Consider the following 21,879-nt stretch of genomic DNA (forward strand, 5'->3'; position numbering starts at 1 on the left):
GTGTCGGGTGCCTCGGAAAAACACAGCATTAGAAGGCAGCGAGGAAAGAGAATGGCGTTTCCGGTAACGTGATATGTTCTCGGCACTTCAGCTCCTGTCCAGGGACTCCAAAGACGGTAGCAATTTATATATATATATATATATAAAAGAATAAAGCCGCACGAGTTCCGCAGGGGCCGAATCAGCCATGACGGTCACCTAGCAGCAGACAGGAGCGGGGCGGGGCGCCGGCGCGGGGCGCGGGGCGCATGCGCACCCCCGCCCGAGCCGCGGGGAGGCTTTGGCCGGAGTTGGCAGAAGTGCGCAGGTACCGCCGCTCCGGGGCAGCGTCGAGGGAGGCGTTGCCCAATGGAGGCTTCGTTTGGCGTCTCTGTCCCGCCCCCTTCGCGGTGTTCCCACTTCCGCTTCCGGCGCGCCGGTGCAGTTCCAAGATGGTGGCGGCGGTGTGTGCGTCTCGGGCGTCTGGGCTGCTGGGCCGGGCCCTCCCACGGGTGGGGCGGCCCATGTCGAGCGGCGCCCACGGCGAGGAGGGCTCAGGTACAGGGGCGCGGGTGGGAGTGGGGCCTCGGCGGCCGGCGGGCGGCCCGGCCGGGCCGTGACCTTGGCGGGAGGCCCGGCCGGCGGGCGGGAGAGGCCGAGGCTGACGTTGTGGCCCCGCCGCAGCTCGCATGTGGAAGGCCCTCACCTACTTCGTGGCGCTGCCCGGGGTGGCAGTGAGCATGCTCAACGTCTTCCTCACGTCGCGGCGTGCAGGAGAGCACGAGAGGCCGGAGTTCGTCGCCTACCCCCATCTCCGCATCAGGACCAAGGTACGCCCTTTGCCGCCCTTGGGTTGTTTCATTCCCCGCTCCCCGGCCCAGGCAAGCCCGTGGGGCTCCAGGAGCGTGGCTGCCGGCCTGTCCGCGCAAACAGAACGTTTTGTTCGTGCCCGTTTTGCCCGAGGGAAGCCAGCTTGTGGCTCAGTTTTCCTAAGAGGTCACACAGTAGATGCCGCTGGGTTTCCATTTTCCCCTGTTGGTGGCGCCTCTTTGTCTTCTGCTGCAGCTCAGAAGCAGCTGCTTCTTGCATGAAAGCTTGGAGGTTTGGGGTGCCTCTACAGCGGCAAGCCCCGAAGGTGATTCGCGATCTGGGCATTTGCCATGCTGGGTGATGCTAGGTGCTTAACGACCCCCGACTGCCGGTGTGCCCCTCACCGGGCCTGCCTGTCATTTCAACTGTTTCCTTCCTCGGCTGTTCGTGTAGACAGTTAAATAATCTGCTCTCCCGTCACTTGATGTATTCTAACAAGGGTGTCTTCTTGTTCCTTAAAAACTGTGTCACCTTATTCACATAGGACTAGCCTCGCAGAAACTTTATTCTAGACGGAGAACCCCTGAGCCTCGAGCCCAGGCTTGTACAGCCTCAGCCCTGGGAGACAGAGGAAGGTCGGTCTCTGAGTTCAAGGCCAGTCTGATCTAGATAGTGAGCTCCAGGACAGCCAGAGCTATTTAGTGAGACCCTGTCTCAGGAAAAAGGGGGGAAAAAAAGGAAGGAAGGAAAAGTAAGGTGTTTGACAGCATCCTGCCTTGGCCTCTGCCACTAGATGGCAGTACTAATCCCTCCTAAATGTCTGCTCCATGGTGGTAGTTCAGGTCTGTAATCCCAGCACAGGGGAGGTGAAGATGAGGAGGATCAGTAGCTGAAGGTTTTGCTCTGCTACATTGTAAAATCGAGGTTAGGTTGGGCTAAATGGGACTGTCTCAGAAAAACCAAAAAATGGTTGTGAGCCAAACAAAACAAAACAAAACAAAACTGGGCATAGTGGCACATGCCTTTAATCCCAGCACTTGGGAGGCAGAAGTAGGTAGATCTCTGGTCTACATAGCAGGTTCCAGGACAGCCAGGGCCATGGAGAGAGACTTTGTCTTTAAAAAAGAAAGAGAGAGAGAGAGAGAGAGAGAGAGAGAGAGAGAGAAGAAAGAAAGAAAACAAAAGACATTGTAATTGGCAGAATCATACAAAAAAAAAAAAAAAAAAATCTCGGCTCCAAGGATGGCTCAGCAGGTAAAAGCACTTGCTACCAAGCTTGAGGACATGAGTTCAGTCCTGGGACCCACTCTGTAGAGGGCCTTAGAACATACACCTGTAAGTTGTCTTCTGACAGTGGCCATACACAAAACAAATAAACTGGTTTTTAAAATAAGGTAGTGAGTTAGCCGGGTGTGGTGGTACACCTTTGATCCCAGCACTTAGAAGGCAGAGGCAGGTGGAGCTCTGTGAGTTCGAGGCCAGCCTGGTCTACAAAAAAGAAGAGAATTCCAGGGCAGCTAGGGCTGTTAAACAGAGAAACCCTGTTTCAAAAAACTAAAAAGAAAGAAAGATTTAAAGTAAGTGTGTATGCACATGGATGCTCAGAGAAGCCAGAGCGAGCTTCCAATCCCTGGCTCTAGAGTACAGGAGTTATCAGCTCCCTAATGTGGGTGCTGGGAATCAGGCTTGGGCACTGTTGAAGCTCAGCAGTGAGTGCATGCTGCTGAGCCGTCTCAAGCTATCTGGAGCTTGCTTTTCTTACCATCTACTTCAAGGGCCTCCTGCTAGTTGTTTGTTAGAACACACAAGTTACAGGAAAGTCGGGGCTTGAGGGAGGGCTCAGCAGTCCAGAACACTGGCTGCTCTTCAGAGGTCTTGAGTTCAATTCTCAGCAACCACATGGTGGCTCACAATCATCTGTGATCTGATTCCCTCTTCGGTGTGCATGAAGACAGAGCACTCATACATAAAATACATAAATAAATAAATCTGGGGGGGAGCTATGGGAAAATTGAAATTGTGCCAGTAAAGGGCAGATTTTCATTTTGGTTTTATGTATCATCTGTTTCAAGCAGTTCATGGCAGAGTTCTTTGTGAGCATTTTTTGGAACTGTTATCTAATTGACATCTTCACTCCACAGCCCTTCCCCTGGGGAGATGGTAACCATACCCTGTTCCACAACCCTCATGTGAACCCACTTCCGACTGGCTATGAAGATGAGTAAAGAGAACCTGGACCTTCCCCCAGACGGCAAGGGACCACAGCACTGGTGTGGACCATTACTGTGTGTGTGGACCATGAAAGCGCATCTTTCCTTGTATCAAAAGGTGACCATTACACCAGTCTTCCATCCCTTTGCTCATAAGAGGAGATGGCTTGAATAAATAACTTAAACTTACATTGTTCATGAGCTGAATGTCGCAGTCTTTGTTTATTCCCAGAAATCAACATTACTTTGCTATTATACAGAGCTTCAGATCTGGTTTAGCCTACTGAATACTGTTTATAATTGGTTCTGTGTTGGATTCTTGTGCTTAGGGTAGGTAGTCAAGAGCACAGAGCAGTTATCCCTGACAAACACTGAATGATCAATAAAATGGTTGCTGCTTACCACCAATAACAGGTACCTGTGACAGCCTCAAAAACTGTTTGGGCAAAATAGCAAGTTCCAGGTCAGCTGAGGCTACACAGATCCAACAGAGCGCCTGTGCTCCTGTAAGCTCTGCTGTGGTTCTCAGTGTTGTCCAGTTTGAGTCTACCAAAGGGGTGAAGTTTCATTTCGGGCGTGGTGGCGCACACCTTTAATCCCAGCACTCAGGAGGCAGAGGCAGGTGGATCTCTGTGAGTTCAAGGACAGCAAGGGCTACACAGAAAAACCTTGTCTTGTGGGGGAAGGAAGAAAGAAAATAAAAACAGCAGTAGTTACAAAATGACTCTGACATAGCCATTAATTGCTTGTCAAAAGTTAAGACCTTTGAAATAGCTGGAGTCATTTTCTAGAGAGGACGAAGTCAGGTAGGGTGGATAATCAATAATTGTCTTAGCAGTTTAAGATGATCCTGTTGGAATGTGGTGTAAAGCAAGGAAGCTATTAGTGGCTTTTATTTATTATTTTATTTATTAGTGAGAAACTAATTTTATTGAGTTCACACTGTGTTAGATTTTAGTTAGAGCCACTAATTATAAGGATTTACCCAAATAATACATGGCTAACCAACGAAATCTTATATGTTAATTTCTGTCCTACAACAAAACCAGATTTTCAAGTGAAAGAGTATGACACTTTATTTTGATTATTGATAGCTCCTGAGTGAAACTGGTCTGTTGAGCCAAGGACACCTACTGCACCCCACCTCCATCCCCAGGTAGTGTCTGAGTAACTTGGCAGCTTATAGTACAATGCATAACTGAGGTACTGTAGTGTTTCTAACATTAGACTGATGGGTTTTGTTAAAATCTAAACTAAAGGCAGTGATTACTAAATCTAAACAACTCTCAAATAGCAAGTAATTTTTTCTGAATAAATCCTGACACTAGGCTGGAGCTTAATGACATTTTTAGTAGCCTGCTGGCCATGCTCATGCCTCCAGGTTCCTTTTTTAAAAATAATTGTGTTTTAATATTCTCTGTGGTGTATATTGCTTGGTGACTATTATGGCTGCTCTTTTTAAGGTGGGGTCTTGTGATGTTGCCTAGGTGATCTTAAACTCCTAGGCTTTCTAGCCTCACCATCATGAGCTAGGTGAAGGCATGCACCACCATGCTATTATTTCAAGGATTCTTTGGTTTGTTTGTTTGTATTTAGAGACAGAGTTTCTCTATGTAACCCTAGTTGTCCTGGAACTCACTCTGCTGACCAGGCTGGCCTCAAACTCAGACATCCACCTGCATCTGCCTCTTAAGTGCTGGGATTAAAAGTGTGTGTCACCACCACCACCACCTGGCTATTTCAAGGATTCTTTTATTTATTTATTTATTTTAGATTTATTTATTAATTATGTATACAGCATGTTTGCCTGCAGGCCAGAAGAGGGCACAAGCTCTCATTACAGATGGCTGTGAGCCACCATTATGGGTGCTGGGAATTGAACTCAGGACCTCTGGAGGAGTAGCCAGTGCTCCTAACCTCTGAGTCATCTCTCCAGCCCCTATTTCAAGGATTCTTAAATCTATTCTGGAAGTTAAGGAATTTGAATGGTTTTCTTACCTAAGCCAAAAATGATCACCATCACCACCACCCTAAAACAACGACAAACACTCTAAAAGGCCACGGTGGTACATACTTACAACCTCTAGAACTTTGGGAAGAGGAGTCTGATGCCAGAGGACTGATATAGTTCAAAACTAGCCTAAGCTACAGTCCAAGACTTGTCTTAAGAGGGAAAAAACAAACAAAATCTAGTGAGATGGTTTGGCAGGTAGAGGTCTTGCTGCCAAGTCTGATGACTGAGTCCCATACCCAAGTCCCATACACATTGGAAGGAGGGGGCTGGCCTGCATCCATATGCACGAATGCTGAATGTGCCCACATGAATCAGTTATCAGAAAGGACTGCCCCAGTGTGGTTGTTTGAATGAGAATGGCCCCATCGATTCATGTCGAAATGCTTGGTCCCCAGTTGGTTGAACTGTTTGGGAAGGATTAGGGGGCATGGTCTTGTTGGAGGAGGTGTGTCCCTGGGGCCAGGCAGGCTCTGAGGTCTCAAAAACCCACACCATTCCCAGTTAGCTTTCTGCCTTGTGCCTGTGGATCAGGATGAGTTCTCAGCTTCTACTCCAGCTTCGTGCCTGCCTGTCTGCTGCTATGCTTCCTGACATGATGATCATAGACTTAGAGTCTCTGGAACTAGAGCTGGAGAGATGACTCACAGGTTAAGAGCATTGACTGTTGTTCTTCCAGAGGTCCAGAGTTCAATTCCCAGCAACCACATGGTGGCTTACAACCATCTGTAATGAGATCTGGTGCCCTTTTCTGACCTGCAGGCAGAACACTATATACATATTAAATAAATCTTCAAAACAAAAACCTCTCTGAAATTATGAGTTCCATATCTCTTCACAGCAACAGAAAAGTAACCCAGTATGATGGTACACACCCAAGGAACACGCCTGTAATCCCTATACTTGGGAGGTGGAGGTAGGAGGATCAAGAGTTCTTCATCTACGTGGCAAATTTGAGGCCAGCCTGGGCTACATGAAATCTTATAGATAGATGGCGAAGTGGTTAATTAAGAGTGCTTGTTCTTTTTGCATAATAGTTCAAAACCATCTATAACTCCAGTTCCAGGGGGTCCAATAGGCACATACATGCATGTGAACAAAATATTCATATACAATAAATAAAAATAGGAAGGAAAAAATGGTCTGAGGATGTAGCTCAATTGATATGTACTTGAATGCATGAAATCTTGGGTTTAACCTCAACAGTACATAAATCAAATGTGATCTTAACTAAGTCCCAGTATGTGAGAGATAGAGGCAAGAGGATCAGGAGTTCAAGGTCATGCTCAATTATCCATTTAATTCAAGGACTATATCTTTTAAAAAAGGGGAAAAAATGGCTCAGCTGGTAAAGGCACTTACCAAGATAGAAGCCTGAATTGGATTCCCAGGACCCAGAGAAAACTGATTCTATCCATGCACACACAAAATGCAATAAAAATACAGGAAAATCAGGGCTGGAGAGGTGGCTTAGAGGTTAAGAGCACTGGCAGTTCTTCCAGAGGACCTGAGTTCAATTCCCAGCACCTACATGGCAGATCACAACTGTCTGTAACTCCAGTTCCAGGGGATCTAACACCCTCACACAGACACACACACAAGCAAATCAGCAATGCACATAAAATAAATAATTGTTTTAAAAAGTTTGTAAATCTGGATGTGGTGGAACATACTTGAAATCCCAACATTCAAGAGGTAGAGGAAGGATTATCAAGTTTAAAAAAAACAAAAATCTGTTCTGTTCTCTTTGCCATCTACTGGCTGTACTGAGCCCTTACTTAGACCAAGTTACATGCACTAACCTTTAGCCCCCTGGCTTCCCTCATACAGGTCTCAAAAATCTCTTGTGATCTTTTGGACAATGACTTAGGCAGTTGAAAAACATGAATATTTTTTACATCTATATTTTCCTAAAAATGTAAATGTAAAATGTTTTGAAATGGCATTAGGGTTGGTGAAATTAAAATGAAGTAATTAGTAACACAGAAAATAGAATGTAAGCCTTCTGTACATCATCCTAGGGACATACTAAATTCTAAATGTAGGGAGGTGTGAGGGCTACATGACATTGTGTTGGAACCACAATACATAGTAATTTAAAGAAGCTATTTATATAAACTGGGTATTATATGTGTAATCCCAGCAAGCTGAAGGTAGAGGCAGGAGGCCAGCCTGATGGTCAGACTGCTGACCTACGTGTTGTGTTGCATCAGCCACCTAGGCTTAAACAGATGAAATTACAAAGCAAACCTCGCTCTCTGCAGCACAGTGAGATACATGGGGCAACTGGGTAATAAGTGTTCTATAACGTGCACAGTTCCAGGGGCAAAGGGTAAAATCTGAATTTTAGAATTTATTCCATTTTCATGATTACAGACTTAGGGCATGGTAGGCAAACAAAAATAAGTAAGCACCTTTATCCCACTTGGCCAGATGCATCTTGCCTTTTATGTGCTATGCAGGTTGACCTTAATTCAAGGAGGTGAAGCTGGCGACAGCAAAGCTGTAATGTAGGCGACTCTTCCACAGCCAACAGAGCGGCCCTGTGAGCTCCAAAGTGATGTGTGTGCCGTTTCAGAAGCTTTCACAAGTTAATCCGACACCTCATTAAGGCAGGAGCTGAGTAAAGCTGTCTTCTACGTAGTTAACCCAGGCCGACAGCAGTTATAACCGTTACTATAAAAATACAATCATGTTCCCAAGCAGTGATTGAAACTGTTGTGTCCGGATCCCTTTTCAGAGCATTAGCTCCCTGAGAGGAAAAAGAGGTCCTGACCAACTGTGCTCATGAATAATGACTCCCAAGAAGTGTCCTCTGCAGCAAAAGCTGTCACGCAACCTTGATCATGACCAGTTTATCATTATTTACATCCAAGGACTAGTGAAAGCTGATTCCAAACCATGTATTATAACCAAAACCCCAAGAAGCTGTTCCATTGTAGCACATGGAGTCCCTGCAAGATGCCAGCAAAAGTGAAACTCAGAGCAAGAGGGACAGCTGCTCTTTTAGAAGTGAGGAGAATACCAAGAAGGAAGAAATAAAACGCTCCTCTTAAACTCCTGGAATCCCATGGCTAGCTTCTCAGCCTAGCTGACACAGTCCAGAGGCCTCTCAATGTCCCGACATCTTCCAAGTGACAAGCAAGTCAAGAGGAGCTTTCAGGCTTTTCTTTGCCATGGCCCATGAACTCCAGTCCTTCTATAGGAATCTCTTTCTCCTTTATTGCTTTCTGAAAGAAAAAAAAAATGTATCATCAAAGTCTATGGAAGTAGCTGAGCAGTGGTGGCCCATGCCTTTAATCCTAGCACTCGAGAGGCAGAGCCAGGTGGATCTCTGAGTTCAAGACCAGCCTGGTCTATAAAGGAGTTCCAGGGCAGCCAGGAATACACAGAGAAACCCTGTCTCAAAAAACAGGAAGAAAAAAAAAAAGTCTCCGGGTGGTAGTGGCACACGCCTTTAATCCCAGCACTCTGGAGGCAGGCAGAGGCAGGCGGATCTACAAAGTGAGTTCCAGAAAAGGCACAAAGCTACACAGAGAAAGAAACCCTGTCTTGGAAAAAAAAAAAAAAACAAAAAAAAAAAAAAAAAAAGGGGGGGGGGGGGGGGGGGGGGAATTTAGCTCAGTGGTAGAGTGCTTGCCAAGCAAGCCCAAGGCCCTGGGTTCAATCCTCGGCTCCACCAAAAAAAAAAAAAAAAAAAAAAAAAGGTCTATGGAAACTTGAAGTCAGTGTTTTGTAACTGCAGTGTAATGGCACAAAAGTAAACCAAAGTGAACCACAATTCAAAGAACACCCTTTGAGTCATGGTGTCACATGTATGTAGTCCTGGCTAGCCTGGGACTCAAATGCCAGTCTGCCTCTGACTCCTGGTTAAAGGTGTGTACCACCACACCCAGCATTGTTTTAACAAGGAAGTACCGCTGTAAAGATAGAAACTCCTGGGTGGTATGCACACCTGTTCTTGGGAGGCAGAGGCAGGAGGTACCACTACTTTGTCTTAGTGACAGTGTTCAAATATATTCCAGTACCAGCAGCTATGTGACTGAGTCACCTTCACTGTCTGAGAATTGGCTAAAAATCGCTCCTGGAGTGGAGAGGGTGTTTTAGATTAAGTTAGTGAAAGTGCATCTACTGGTCTAGAATCAAACCTTACTAGCTGCAACTGGGAATTGATGGAGAAAAACAGAGCAAAAAAGAGATCATAATAAACAATGAGGACCACCGCCATGTCAACAGTCTAGAAAACAGTAAACACCATCCACTTCTCATAACAATGAAACGTTGCACCACCAATAAAATAATCACCGTCACCAGACGCTAGTGCATTTGAACCAATCACTACTTCTGAGTGCTAGTTTTCCATCTGTAAGATACAGATAATAGAAGGTCTTGCGGCCAAGCCTGGTGACCCGAACTCAATCTCCGGAGCCCACATAAACGTGGAAGGAGAAAAACGATTCCGGGAAGTTGTCCCTACCCTCATTGCGCACACGGACGGACGGACGGACGGACACACACACGGACACACACACACACACACACGCACGCACACACGCACGCACCACGCAGTTTTTTAAGATATGGATAGCTACGGCTACTTTGCAAGTTTAGAATGAGCACCAAATAAATGAACCAGAAGATGCTACTGTACTCCGCAGAAAGCAAAGCACCACAAAAGCATCCCCGTGTGTCAAGGAGAGACCCCTATTCGTGGGATGGCGGAGAAGAGGGCTGGCTGCAGCAGCCTCTGCGGCGGGCCTGGGGCGCGGCTCACCTGGACACACTGTTGGTAGCGTTTGAAGAGGTCGGTGCAAGGGTCCCCGGAGCCGTCCCCTTTGAGGAACTTCTCGGCAAACCAGCGGTTGAAGCATTGATCGTACTCCCGCTTCATGTCAGTGCAAGCCTCCCCGACGCTGTTCATGGCGATGGCGGCGGCTGCGACGGCGACCACGGCGCACTCTAATGTCGTCAGTATCGCGCGCGTCGCCCCGCCTTTCTCACTACGGAGGCGGAGAAGCGAAGAAATGTGGGCACGGGCTGTGTGGGGACGTTTTCCGGCTGCGCTGCACCGGGGCCGAGGCTTCGCTTCCAAAGCGGATCCACAGGGAGAGGTCCAGGCTGCGGGGCCGGGGACCCACACTCCACGCCTCGCCCCGCAGGGCGGCGGCCCGGTGCCCGCCGCGAAAATCGAGCATCTGGAGCGGCTGGCGCTGGTGAACTTCGGCAGCCGCGAGGCGGTGGCCCGGCTGGAGAAAGCCATCGCCTTCGCCGATCAGCTGCACGCCGTGGACACCGACGGCGTGGAGCCCCTGGAGTCGGTACTGGAGGACAGGTAAACTCCCGGTTGCCGCCTCGAGGTCTTGACCAGGGCACCTTCGAGGCTCCTTCAGGTCCTTTCAGTGAGTGTCCTTTGCGTGATTGGGAATTTGCCCAGTCACCGAGAGGATGTCCTCACTGCTCCCTAGTTCATTATAGACCCTGTTACTCCCGTTTAGAATCCTCTAGCCTTCCTAGTCTCGGTGTAAAAGGGACAAAATCCGACCTGCTTGTAGTCATCGCCTTCGAAGCCCTACTTCATAGATCCCTGCTCATCCACTCGGATGTACTGTTCCCTCTGGCCCCTCCAGCCGGTTCTGGTTTCCATAACTTTCTCAGCAAGCCACGCTCATCCCCTACATCAGATTAACTATCTGAAAGAAGCAAATATTATGATATATTTTGGAGACCTTCTCAAGTAAGTTCATATGCTAATATGGCATATCCGAATAACACAGAAGCTATGTTCCATCTATTTTTGAAACAGAATCTGGCTATACAGTGCGGGCTAGCTTTGAACCCAAGGTTATCTAGCTGTTCCCTTAGTAGTATTTATAGGCCTGTATCACCACACCCAGCAGTTGTTTCATTATTTTTATTTACTTCTTTTGAGGCAGGGTCTCATGTAGACCAGGCAAGCTAAGGATGACCTTTAATTACTGGTCCTCCCCAGACCTCCACGTTCCCAGTGCTGGGATTATAGGTTGTTGAGCAACCACCGTGTTTATGTATCCCAGGCTGGTCTCAAACGTGAGCCAGTCTTTGCCCAGTTTCTCAAATGCCGGGATTATAAGTGTGAGGTACCTTGGCTTGGAGGTGATTTTTTTTTTAATTATTAATTTGTGTGTCGATGTTTGGGCTGCTTGTATGTCTGTGTGCCATGTGTCTAGTGCAGAAAAAGGTGTGGGATCCCCTGGAACTAGAGTTACTGGTGATTGTAAGCCACCATGTGGGTGTTGGGAATCAAACCTGGGTCCCCTGAATGACCAGTGCCATCTTTCTAGTCTCCTTAGTGACAACAGAGCCAAATCTGTAACCAGGTCCTTTATGTGAAATGCTTCCTCAGTTTGAAAATTGTTAGTTTCCTGTTCTTCTCACCTTCCAGTCTTTGACCTGCTGCTCAGGTCCAACGAGGTTCACACCATTTGCCTAATGTTACCCAGCACTTCACAAGAGAAACCCGATGTCATTTTCCCGACCCAGGCCTTCAGGAGATGTGCCGCCGCTTCTAATGAAGCCTAGGAGGTTTCCTCATGACCGGCAGGGCATCGTCTGTCTGTCATAGGCCTTGCCCGTTTCTCCAGGCCGGCACTGCCATGTTCTCTCAGCTCCTTGAGCTCTCCCTCCATGTTACCTTCTCTCTCAGTTCTCAGCCGGGGGGGGGGGGGGGGGGCTTCATCCCGCTGCTTTTCTGCTTCTTTTCCTTTCCTCTCAGGCTGCCGACTGCCGGAGAGTCCTCATTCCCGTGTACAGTTACATCTTTGTGGGTCTGTGGTACTCAGGAGTGTCAATCACAATGGGTCTACTTGAATGTTATTTCTCTGCCTCTCCTCCCCTTCTGTTTATCTGCATCCCGTGGAGCATGTTTGTATCGCTTATTTTCGGTGTAAGCACTGAGTAAGTACTTGGTAAATGCTTGAATGAACATTTCATCACGTTATTTGGGGGAGAGAATAGAAGCACAATGGGGTGGGGGTGGTGTGGTTCAATGGTGAGAGCACTTGCTGCCAGGCCTGATGATCTTAGTTTGATCCTCAAGACCCACATGGGGGAAGAAGAGAGCTGACTTGAACAAGTTGTCCCCTGACCTCCACACACATACCATAGTACATACCTCCGCCCCATACAACATTTTTAAAACGTAATTGTTTTTTCAAGAGTCAGGATTTCCTGACTTCTGGGAGTAACTAAAGAAGTGCAGTTGTGGGACTGGAGAGATGGCTCAGCAGTTAAGAAGACTGACTGCTCTTCCAGAGGACTCGGGTTCAATTCCCAGCACCCACATGTAGCTAACGACTGTCTCGAACTCCAAGATCTGACACCCTCACACAGACGTACATGCACATAAGACAACAATGCACATAAAATCAAAATAAGTAAATTTAAAAAAAGCAATAGTTGACATAGCAAGTAGTGGCTGGAATCTGAGCTTGTCGTTCAGTTGCATTTCTTCCCCTCAATTAAATAGACTTTTTTTTTTTTTTTTTTGTGGAGCTGAGGATCGAAACCAGGGCCTTGCGCTTGCTAGGCAAGTGCTCTACCACTGAGCTAAATCCCCAACTCCCAATTAAATATACTTTAGGTTAATGACTCTAACTAGTCTTTTTTTGTTTGTTTGTTTGTTTTCCAAAACAAGGTTTCTCTGTGTAGTTTTGGTGCCTGTCCTGGATCTCGCTCTGTAGACCAAGCTGGTCTCAAATTCACAGAGATCTGCCTGCCTCTGCCTCCCGAGTGCTGCCCACTAGTCATTTTAATATGACATTTGTAGGACTTCAAAAACTAGGCCTCATAAATCCCAGCACCCCAGGCCAGACTTGAAGGTGTTTTATGTGTGTATGCTCGAGTCTTTGCATGTGTGCAGAAATCCACAGAGGTCAGAAGAGAGTGGTGCCAGCAAGATCCCCGGACCTGGAGTTATAGGCAGTTGTGAACCCCCCTCTGGGTACAAGCAACCAGACCCGGGCCCTCTGTAAGAGCAGAAAGTGCTCTTGATCTCTCCAGCCCCTGACTTCGGTGTTTTAAATGCTCATCTACACTCGAAACACCCTAGTAGGTTTTCAGCAGTTTAAGGCAGTAGCCAGTAATGGCTGTAACAGAATAGAAGTCTGTCTACACATTAATAATGTATTATTGAGGTTGAGCCTTAGCGTGCCTGTTCTGTGGACTAGCAGTTTGTGTACAATACCTCAGTTATCATATATGACTCTGGAAGGCAAGAAGAATTCCAATTCCATGCATAGGAGAAGCGGGTTCAGAATTTCACAGGAAGAGCCAGGACTTGGCACCCATAAGCCTGTAATTTGAGTAGTGCTAGAGAGAGATAAGCCAGGTAGTAGCACTTAAACATGCCTTTTCTGTCTTCTCAAATCCAGAGGCTGACTTCACTGACGTCTCACTAGATGGCCCAGTGGACAAGGCATCTGCTGCCAAGCCTTATGGCCTGAGTTCAAACCTGGGACCCCCACCAAATGGTGGAGGGAGAGAAAGATTCCTGAGTTGTCCCCATCTTCACACATGCACTGTGGCACATCCAGGCCCATTCGGAGGAAGTGTTCCACCTCTGAGCTGTGTCCGTCCATCCCTAAAGTCTGGAACAAGACAACTGAGCCCTCATTCTAAGCCTCTAACAAAGTAGAAACAGGACAGCAGGGTGGGGGGAGCTCTGCAGACGTGAGTGGTGGGGCCAGAGTGAACTGGGGGACGCAGAAGAAACATAGAGTTCACAAACCCAACCACCCTTTTTAGCCAGGATTCTTCATCTGAACCAGGACCTAGAAAGAATCAGTTTTCATTCCTCGCAGGAAACTACGTAGTTTATGTTAGCCTGGCTCATCGGTTCTCAACCTTCCTAATGTTTCGACCCTTTAACACAGCTCCTCACGTTGTGGTGACTTCCAGCCATAAAATTATTTTCATTGCTACTTCATAACTGTTTTTTTTTTTTTGCTACTGTTATGAATCGTAACATAAATGTCCGATATGCATCCTCTGAAGGGTTCATGACCCACAGGTTGAGAACCACTGGCCTCGATGCTGAGGAAAGACATCAGTTATGGAAATGGATGTCTTGGAGCATTAAAACTAACCCATCTTGTAGAATCCCGGTGCAGGAAGACAGGTGAGGTAGACAGTAAACAGTTGGCCTGGAACTGGCCATGGTGGCTCACACCCATAACTGTAGGACTTGGGATGCTTGGGCAGGACTGGCCCAAGTTTGAGATCAGCCTAGGCTATTGAAGGAGACCCTGTTTCTAAAAAAAAAAAAAACAGATAAATAGAGGCTGAGAGTTGGCTTAGCAGTTAAGAATCTCTACTGCTGCTCTTACAAAGGACCCCTAAGCTGAGCCCCAACACCCATAGTAGGTGGCTTACAACCACATTTTAACTCCAGCTCCAGGGCCTCCGGAGGCACTGGCACTCACATGCACATAATTAAGAATAACTTTTTGTGGTGATATTGTGTTCCCCAAAATATTGTGCACCCTAATAAACTTATCTGGGGTCAGAGACGACAGCCACAATATTAAACATGGAGGATAGGCAGTGGTAGCACACGCCTTTAATCCTAGCATTCCAGAGGCAGAAATCCATCCGTTCAAGGATACAGCCAAGCATGGTGACTCATGCCTTTAATCCCAGGGAGTGATGGCAGAAAGAGAAAGATATATAAGATGTGAAGACCAGAAACTAGAAGCATTTGGCTAGTTAAGCTTTTAGGCTTCGAGCAGCAGTTCAGCTGAGATCCATTCAGATGAGGACTCAGAGTCTTCCAGTCTGAGGAAACAGGATCAGCTGAGGAACTGGCAAGGTGAGGAAGCTGTGGCTTGTTCTGCTTCTCTGATCTTCCAGCATTCACCCCAATACCTGGCCCAGGTTTGTTTTTATAAATAAGAACTCTTAAGATTTGTGCTATAACTTTAAAAATCTTATAAACACACCACAAAGATACATGGTCAACTATGTTCATAGCAGCAGTATTTGTAATAGCCAGAATCTGGAAACAACCTAGATGCCCATCAACTGAAGAATGGATTAAGAAAATGTGGTACATATACACAATGGAGTACTACTCAGCAGAGAAAAACAATGACAGCATGAAATCTGCAGGCAAATGGATGGAACTAGAAAAAAATCGTCCTGAGTGAGGTAACCCAAACTCAGAAGGATACACACAGTATGTACTCACCCATAAGTGGATTCTAGATATAAAGCAAAGAGCAACCAGACTGCAGCCCACAGAACCAGGGAGGCTGTATATGGCAGGGGGACCCTAGGATGACTGTGGCTTATAAGTTTTGATTTTACTCAAAAAAATAAATAAGTTGTTAAAAAAATCTTCTAAACAAATAAATAGTGCCTGAAAAGCCAGTGGGCCTGAGGTCCTTGGTTGATTCCTCACCACTAACTACAACAATCAAAACAAAAAACTCATCTCGAAGTCACCCAGGCCTGTTCAGTGTCTAAGATTCTGGAGTTGCTGCAAGAATGCTGGCCTGCTGCCGTCACGTCAGATCCCACCCCACCCCACCCCACCCCACCCCACCCCACCCCCGAGATGGGGTTTCTCTGTGTAGACCAGGCTGGCCTCAGATTCACAGAGATCGATCTGCCTGCCTCTGCCTTCTGAGTGCTGGGATCAAAGATATGTGCCACCATCTCTTGGCTTGCATTTTGCTTTTTAAAAACAGGATCTTGTATCAGGCAGTGGCAGGCCTTTAATCCCAGCACTCAGCTACACAGAGAAACACTGTCTCCAAAAAACCACAAACAAACATCAGGACCTTGCTATGCACTTGTTGTAGACATCCTCTTCCGGGGTGACATGCTGCTGACCTCTTGAGCTGTCAGCGGGTGGGATGATCCAAAGGAAATCAGACCAAGTTGGGCTCCTTGACTTTGTTTATGGAGGGAGAAAGGAGTTCATGAGGTTCTGCCCCTCCTCAAGATTTACCACCAGGTAACAGTTGCTAGGAGAGGTATTTTTCTTCAGTGTTATAACTGCCTCTAAGTTGTCCGTGCCCCTGCCAGTAACCCCGGTGACACCAATTGCTTCTCCGAGCTGGACTGTGGTCTGTCATTGTGATTAGATGTTTGTCAGTCCTGCGGTAAATTTTCATGCAGCAGTAGCCTGGTCTGGCTTCAGCTTGTGATATCCTACCTTGACCTCATTTAAGCATTGCTACCTGCTTGATGTTTTTAATCTTTTTTATTGCATTTACTGGGGAGGGGTATGAGAATGACACAGCACACATGTGGAGGGAGTTGGGTCTTGTTCACTTGGGTCCCAGGGGTCAAACAGCTCCCCCCCCCCCCCCCCCAGACAGGGTTTCCCTGTGCAGCTTTGCACCTGTCCTGGAACTCAGAGATCCACCTGCCTCTGCCTCCTGCTGGGACTAAGGTGTGCGCCACAGCCGCCCGGCTCCCAGACAGACTTTACTCGAGCTGTTTCACTGCCCCACCCCAGCCTGCTGTTCTTTTTTTCTTTCCTTTTTGGTTTTTTGAGACAGTTTCTGTGTAGCCCTGACTGTCCTGGAACTCCCTCTGTAGGCCAGGCTGGTCTCGAACTCCGGTGCTGGGATTAAAGTTGTGCACTGTCACCGTTGCCACCATTACCAGGAGTCCTTCGTTAAAACAAAACAAAACAGAACAACCCATACATTTGGGGGCTGGAGAGATGGCTGAGTGGTTAAGAGTGGTGACTTCATGCAGAGGACCTGGGTTCAGTTTGTAGCACCCAAGCCGGGCAGCTAACAACTGACTCTCAACTCGAGGGGATCCTACGCCTCTCGTGCTCAGTGACACCTGTACTCGTGTGCACATACCCACACACACACACATACATAATAAAACTAAATCTTTAAATTACATTAGATGTTTCCAGCAACTTTATGAAGCCTTCTTCCATACTTCTGTAAATGAAGGAAGCTAAGAGAGATGAGTTTTGCAGTGCTGGGACTTTGGATCTCCTGTGTTCTCAGCATTCTCCAACAGAATCCTAGTCCAGAAAGACCAATGGCTGCCTCTGGATAATACAGTTGCAATTTTTTCTCTACCTTCTGTGCTAGATATTGAATTCGGGACCTCACACATATGAAGCAATCACTGTACCACTAACCAACAGCTCCAGCCCCCAATTTTTGTTTGGTTTTGTTTTTTGGCTAAAAAAACAAATTCCAGCCTTTAATGCCAGCACTCGGGAGGCAGAGGCAGGCAGATATCTGAGTTTGAGGCCAGCCTGGTCTACACATCAAGTTCCAGGACAGCCAGGGCTACACAGAGAAATCCTGTCTCAAAAAAACCAAACAAGCAAGCAAACAAAACCCAAAACAGTTAGCTGGGTATGCTAACTCTCACGCCTTTATTCCCAGCACTCACGAGACCAGGGTGGGAGGACCTCTAGGAGTTTGAGGCAGGCCTGGTCTACATGACTTCCAGCCAGCCAGGACTACATGGTGAGTCCCTGTCGCAAACAAAGAAAAAAACCATGGAAGTGCAAACTTCACTTTTTGAAAAGAAACTATGGTCTAGGAAGATTATTCCATTTCAAGGCCACAGCTAACATACTTTCAGTTTTTGGGGGGGGGGGAGGAGGTGGGGTTATTGTAGTGGCACAACTCAGTTCAGGAGGCGGAGGAGGAAGGATGAAGAGTTTTGAGTCCAGCGTGGCATACATAGTATGGAAAAACCAAAACCAACCAGACAAGTGTGGACCCTAGAACCAATTCCAATCCCTCCCCCCCCACTCCATCCTCTTACCATGAATAACAATATCTAGCTGTGAGTTGGATGCTTCTATTAGGGTTACTCCCTTTGCTAGTGACTTCAGCTCCTTTTGCTGTTATTTGAGACAGACTTCCTCAGGTGGCTGTCCTGAGCACGCTCTGTAGACACTAACCTTGAGCTCTGAGGTCCACCTGCCTCTGCCTCCCAGGTAGTGGGATTAAAGGTGCTAGACCCCTTCCTTTTTAGTGGGAGTATTATCTAGAAGCAGGCCATGTTAGTTTCACTAGAGATTTGTGGTTTTTTTTGGAGACAGAATCTTACTGTGTAGCCCTGGCTGATTGAGCTTAATATGTAAGCTGACTTAGAACTCAAGAACTCACACCTGCCTCTGCCTCCTTAACGCTGTAATTAAAGCAGTGTTCCATCACCTGAGTTGTGTGTGTGTGTGTGTGCGCGCGCGCACGCGCGCGTCTGTATGGAGATGCACTGACCAGAGGACAAAGAAGGGAAGTCAATTCTCTTTCCTTGTGGCTCCAGCTTAAGCCAGGTGGCAAGTGCCTTGACCTACTAAGCAATCTACATATTTTAGAGAAGCCACTATGCCTAGAGAAAAATAGATTGATGATGTTTGTGATGTACCTTATTTTGAGACAAAGCCCATGTTGGCACTAGCCTTAACCTACCTAAGTGCAGGAGTTCTTGGCACGTACACCTGTTCAGTGTATCCTGCCGAGTGGCAGGCATCTGTGTATCCCTCTAGGTGGCCGCATTCATCTTAGGGGCACTGCTAAACTTCCTGCCACTCTCTGATCAGCTGTGTTCTCTTGCATGGACTCATGCTACATCTGGTAAAATGTCCATTCCCCCCACCCCTATACCTCCATCTAGTTATTTCTTGTCTACCCTTTGGCAATGACATACATCACTGATTCTTGAGTACGTGCTTCTCACTGAAGCAGGGTCTGGGACACTTTAAAATATGGTGTGTATGTGTGTGCAATGCCCTTTGAAGAAAGCATCAGATCCTCTGGAACTGGAGTTACATAGGCTGTTGTGAGTCAACACGTAGGTGCTGGGAACCAAACCCGAGTCCTCTGGAAGAGTAGCAAGAGTAGCCAGTGCGCCTAACCACTGAGACTTCTCTCCAGCCCAGATTTAATATAGTTGTATCATAATTGCCCTTTCACTCACTTCACCAAAATTAATTCACTCATACTAATCCAAAAGTTTGCTAATCAAACTAGGGAATAATCACAGCTTACCTCAGTGCCCAGGAGGACCCACAAACTGCAGCAGCTCTTTAGTTTACTTTTACCCCAGTACCCCTGCTTGGGGATGGTGACCACAGCAAAGACTTTTGCTCCCCTACAGCCTCCTTACTGAACCTGTCTCTGTGCTCTGGAAACCTTGATCCCCTCAAAGGGGACTCCCACCTTTGACTTTTGCAGATGTCTCTACCTGCGATCTGACCATGTAGCAGAAGGCAACTGTACTGAAGAACTCCTACAGAATTCCCGTCACGTTGTGGAGGAGTATTTTGTGGCCCCCCCAGGTATGTGTTACCCCCGGGTAGTCCAACAGAGCAGTTCAGACATTCTCGGAAGACAAAAGGATCAGCTGTACCCAAGTGGTGGCGTTATGGCAGTAGTCCAGGACCCACACTCACCTTTGGGGCCAGTCAGTAATGAAGGACGAAGGGGGTGTGCAGCAGACAGCATATCTCCCTGGGCTGGAACCCTGTCTACAGGAACAGCTGCCATTCCATGGTGCTCTTCCAGTGCAAGAGGAGCCCAAGCCCATCTGCTTGGAGAACTTAAATGTATGGCATTTTGTCTGCTATTTCCTCAACTTGTATTGGCAACCAATTCAAATAAGAAAAGTTAACGTGTCACATAAGCCGGCTGAAACATACCTATAAGCATATGTTATCTAGGCCATGGTTTGCAATCCCTGATACAGCAACTTACATTTCCAACCTCACTGTACCCACTTAAAATGGAAGCTTGAGCGGCTTGACCTTTTATCTCCTGTGAATGAGTCCTCAACCTCCACATCAGACACCAAGACCAGGTAGTTAACAAATAAAGTTTTGGCTGACTACACTAACAAACCTATGGGTTAAACTTTTGTTTGAGACAGGGTTTCTCTATATAACAGCTCTGGCTGTCCCGGAACTCGATCTGTAGACCAAGCTGGCCTCAAACTCACAGAGATCCACCTGCCTCTGCCTCCTGCATGCTGGGATCAAAGGTGTGTGTCACCACTGCCCATGGGTTAAACTCTTAACAAGAGAAAAGACTTATAACCTTGCCATCTCAGGGCCCAGCAGATCTATCTACTATCTACTATCACAGAACTAGGCTCAGAGGTCTGTTCTTAGTCTTCCACCCTTCCTGCATGTATGTGGTTATGCACAGCTTCCTGTATGCACTGCAAAGTGTGGATTTGGCTTCACTTTGAACTGTTACTGATACCTGAGAGTTGGAAAAAGGATGGCATTGATGCCTACTTTCAATGTTTTCCATGAAAACCAAGTGACCTTTAGGAGGGCCAGCTGGACAGCAGGCTCAACTATAATGCTCTTTCTTGTTTTCAAACAGGTAATATTTCTTTGCAAGACATGGTAAACAAGATCCCTTCTCCCACAGCAGAGTAGCTGTTCTGGGAAAGGGGAACCCTACCTATCAAGATGGTGGACTCACAAGGGTAGTCATTTACTACTGTGAAGTCAGGAGTAAACCGGACATTTATGACTTCTTGGTAGCTGTTCTGAGGACAGAAATGGAAAACACCCAGCTAACAGACCACCACAAGCCTGCTTCAAAAGAAATGGATCAAGTACTGACAGGCTGTTCTGTGTGGAAAACATCCTCCTGCATCTCCTCCTAAAAACCACTATCAGAATGTATCTATGTGAATTCTTCTGTTTCTGCTTAGGGGAGAGATTACCGTGACCAGGTGACAAGTTACTTTTAGTTATTCTTCCATTGACTTGAGCAGCCAGCCACCTTCATTTGTTCCTACTACCTACTTTATTCCTACCAGAGGGTTCATTTTATGGAAAGGTTTGCGCAGCACCAAAATAAACAACAGCCTGGGAACTCCTAATTTAGAACCCTCTTCCTTTCTCAGAAAGGAGTACTACCCCTCCGCACACACAATGTTTATGAATGCTTGACCCCTCTCCACACACAGTATCAACACCTGACCCCTCCCCAGGGTCTGTGACACCTGACCCCTCTCCACACACAGTGTCTGTGAACACCTGACCCCTCCCACACACACACAGTGTCTGTGAACACCTGACCCCCCTCTCCACACAGTGTCTGTGAACACCTGACTGCTCCCCACACACACACAGTGTCTCTGAACACCTGACCGCTCCCCACACACACAGTGTCTGTGAACACCTAACCCCTCTCCACACAGTCTGTGAACACCTGACCCCCCCACACACACAGTGTCTGTGAACACCTGACTGCTCCCCACACACACAGTCTATGAACACCTGACCCCTCCCCACACACAGTGTCTGTGAACACCTGATCGGTCCCCACACACACAGTGTCTGTGAACACCTGACCCCTCCCCCCCCACACACAGTGTCTGTGAATACCTGACCCCTCCCCACACACACAGTGTCTGTGAACACCTGACCGCTCTCCCCCCACAGTGTCTCTGAACACCAGCAAACAGTTCCTTTCTGAAAAGAGAACTTGTTAAAAATAGCACTGGGCTTGTTTTCGTTCTTCCCTTTATCTGTAATGTTCACACACACACACACACACACACACACAGTTTTGTTTGTTCAGACAGGGCCTCTGTACCTCAGGCTGGCCTTGAACGCACAGCTGTCTTCCTGCCACAGCCTCCCAGATACAGGGATTAGAGGCATCAAGAGATCATCTCGGTGAACTCCTCTTACAGGTAGTTTAATTCACAATGTCAGCTCTGAATTCTAAGAACTCTGAATCTTGGTTAGAGATGGCTCAGTGGTTAAGAGAACTTCCTAAACTGGTGCCTTGGCGCATGTCTTTAAACCCAGCAGTCGGGAGGCAGAGACAGGTGGATCTCAGTGAGTTCAAGGCCAGCCTGGGCTACAGAGTGAGT

The 21,879-nt window shown here is 47.2% G+C and overlaps 3 protein-coding genes across 3 annotated transcripts; 2 read left to right on the forward strand and 1 right to left on the reverse strand.

The window, feature by feature from the left end:
* Positions 1–400: 400 nt before the first annotated feature.
* On the forward strand, positions 401–3,200 carry LOC118572423 (cytochrome c oxidase subunit 6A1, mitochondrial). The gene is made up of 3 exons (XM_036172042.1): positions 401–537; positions 664–809; positions 2,931–3,200. The coding sequence occupies exons 1-3, from the start codon at positions 432–434 to the stop codon at positions 3,012–3,014; spliced, it is 336 nt and encodes a 111-aa protein (XP_036027935.1). The 5' UTR covers positions 401–431; the 3' UTR covers positions 3,015–3,200.
* A 4,143-nt stretch (positions 3,201–7,343) lies between these two features.
* On the reverse strand, positions 7,344–9,963 carry Triap1 (TP53 regulated inhibitor of apoptosis 1). Its single transcript, XM_036171827.1, has 2 exons — positions 9,785–9,963; positions 7,344–8,240 (listed from the first exon to the last, which is right to left on the reverse strand). The coding sequence occupies exons 1-2, from the start codon at positions 9,929–9,931 to the stop codon at positions 8,157–8,159; spliced, it is 231 nt and encodes a 76-aa protein (XP_036027720.1). The 5' UTR covers positions 9,932–9,963; the 3' UTR covers positions 7,344–8,156.
* On the forward strand, positions 9,921–20,877 carry Gatc (glutamyl-tRNA amidotransferase subunit C). Its single transcript, XM_036171826.1, has 3 exons — positions 9,921–10,342; positions 19,218–19,321; positions 20,370–20,877. Exons 1-3 carry the CDS (start codon positions 9,930–9,932, stop codon positions 20,423–20,425), a joined length of 573 nt encoding a protein of 190 aa, XP_036027719.1. The 5' UTR covers positions 9,921–9,929; the 3' UTR covers positions 20,426–20,877.
* Positions 20,878–21,879: the final 1,002 nt, after the last annotated feature.

Source organism: Onychomys torridus, chromosome 22 (genome assembly GCF_903995425.1).
Source record: "Onychomys torridus chromosome 22, mOncTor1.1, whole genome shotgun sequence".
NCBI classification, from domain to species: domain Eukaryota; kingdom Metazoa; phylum Chordata; class Mammalia; order Rodentia; family Cricetidae; genus Onychomys; species Onychomys torridus.